The sequence below is a fragment of the Psittacula echo genome (genome assembly GCF_963264785.1).
Source record: "Psittacula echo genome assembly, chromosome: 14".
NCBI classification, from domain to species: domain Eukaryota; kingdom Metazoa; phylum Chordata; class Aves; order Psittaciformes; family Psittacidae; genus Psittacula; species Psittacula echo.
Genome location: NC_137750.1, coordinates 4,935,977 through 4,938,093, shown reverse-complemented (window position 1 = coordinate 4,938,093; position 2,117 = coordinate 4,935,977). Strand labels below are relative to the sequence as shown.

The window sequence follows — 2,117 nt, the reverse complement described above, 5'->3', positions numbered from 1 at the left end:
TCCAAAGCTACCCAGTAATACTGGGTTCAGTTCACCCTCCCCTACAAAGAACAGCCCCGTAGATTCACCAGTGTAACCCTGGGATGAGGGCTTTGTTTGAACTGCTGGAAAGGTGCAATGTCTGTTGTGACGGTGGGGAGTTCCAGAGCCTCCTAGAGAGATTGGGAACTGGCTTTCCAGATAAATGAGGCAGCTTTGAAAACCTGACCTAGAGGGCACACTACATTGTGTTTGTTCCCTGCCTAGATCATTATCTGCCTCTGGGTACATCCAGCATTGGTCCCTGCAGGGTAACAAAGTTTACAGTAAGTTTGCTCAAGTGCAGTAGCTGTCTAGTCAACCCAAATGTAAGCTGTTCTCTTGTGCCAATGCTAATCTGTTGCTGATACCCACGCTAACCAGCACAAAGCTCCTTTTAGCAGCTCAGCAGTGTATTACAACGTGGGCATGCTGTCAGTGAGGTTTGTAACAGAAATACTTGTGCAGATGAGTTCACTGTTTACATTCTAAAAGCTATGATGGGAGAATTTGTTGGAAGTGCTTTTACTTGCAGTGAAAAGCTAGATTTGGGACTCTATTGATAGCCTATTTAAGGTCACAGTTGCTTTCTGATATGAAACTTCTCCAGAAGGCTGACTGACAGTTGTCACTGAGTCTTCTGGGTCTTCACAGCTGGTGATGAGGGCAACTGCGCTAAATGACTTTCGGTCGGCACTGAATGGCTTGATCTCCAGTGCTGATGTCTCTGCTTCTTTTTCCTGCGTCTTCTCAATTCGGCTCCACTCTTGCTCTTTCCGATCCAGCTGCATGGCACTGCAGTGAGGAGCATAAACCTCTGTGGTTTCTTCAAACTGTAAGCAATCCACCTTGTAGTATTTTTTCTTTACGTGTAACACATCATTAAACCTATGGCCCCAAAGAATCTCTCTGGGGACATACGAGCTTCTTGACTGATGTGAAGTTCCTGTTGAATCACCCGTGTAGACAAATGTGACCAAGATTTCAAAGTTGTCTTTGGCCAAAGCTTTCCGATCTAGACCATACAAGGGGCTCTCACTATCAATTTCATGTACGACGGTCACTGGTGTAACAAGTATGATCTGATCATTTAGCAACTTCAAGTCCTTGTATTCCATTGTCATTCTCCCCTCCTTGTCTTCCTTGTAGCGCAGGAGCTGAGCTCGTACAGAGCCCTCAACCATGTGGTTTGGCCGGAAATCACCAATGCGCCACATGAGGCAAAACTTATCATCTCTCAGACCAACGACAGCATAGTAGCTGAAACGAATGGTTTGAGCTCTTTTTCGAGCTGTGGCCATTTTAGCCAAGGCTGCTCCGATTATGAAGGTGTCAATAATGCAGCTTAATACTGACTGCAGGATAACCATGAGGATTGCGACGGAGCACTCTTCTGTGACACAGCGGTAACCGTACCCAATGGTCGTTTGGGTTTCAAGGGAGAACAGGAATGCTCCTGTGAAGCTATGGACATTTGCAACACAGGGGGTTATTTCTTCATCATTGAATAGATCTCCATGTTGGATTGCTATCAGCCAGAAGACCAGTCCAAAGAACAACCATGAAAGAATATACGACAACGAGAATATCACAAACATATGGCGCCACTTGATGTCCACCAGTGTGGTAAATATGTCCACTACATAGCTCTCCCATTCCCCAAAGATGTGTTTGAAGTACACATTGCAGCTGCCATCCTTGTGGAGAAACCGCTTCTGCAATCTTTTCATCCCCTTTTCTGGGCTTTCTTGACGAGTGCCTTGGTAACTGATCTTATTTCCCTGTGTGTTTACAGGCCTATAGCAACCACGCTGCTCAGTCATCTTTCTCATCTCTGCCTCGTGGCATCAGTTTGCAGAACACACTTGTGGTCCCAGGGGCTATTCGTTTTCTTTGGTCATTGGAAATCTATGAAATAGAAGAAAAAGTTCATTTTTGTTTGAATTCCTTATGCCAGAACTGTGTAACATCAAATCTGAATAAACATTCACTCTGTGGCCATCACAAGCAATTTTCTGAAGGCTCTGACATTCATTACGCAACTCAGCTCAAAAACATAGGGCTGGAAATATGAGGCAGCTAGAAACTCAACTAGGTAG

At 45.0% G+C, this 2,117-nt stretch overlaps 1 protein-coding gene across 1 annotated transcript; it reads right to left on the bottom strand.

Annotated features, from left to right (window-relative positions):
- Positions 1-560: 560 nt before the first annotated feature.
- Positions 561-1,850, bottom strand: KCNJ16 (potassium inwardly rectifying channel subfamily J member 16; the record flags this gene model as incomplete). Its single annotated transcript, XM_080629280.1, has 1 exon — positions 561-1,850. The coding sequence occupies one exon, from the start codon at positions 1,848-1,850 to the stop codon at positions 561-563; it is 1,290 nt and encodes a 429-aa protein (XP_080485406.1).
- Between the last annotated feature and the right edge of the window lie 267 nt (positions 1,851-2,117).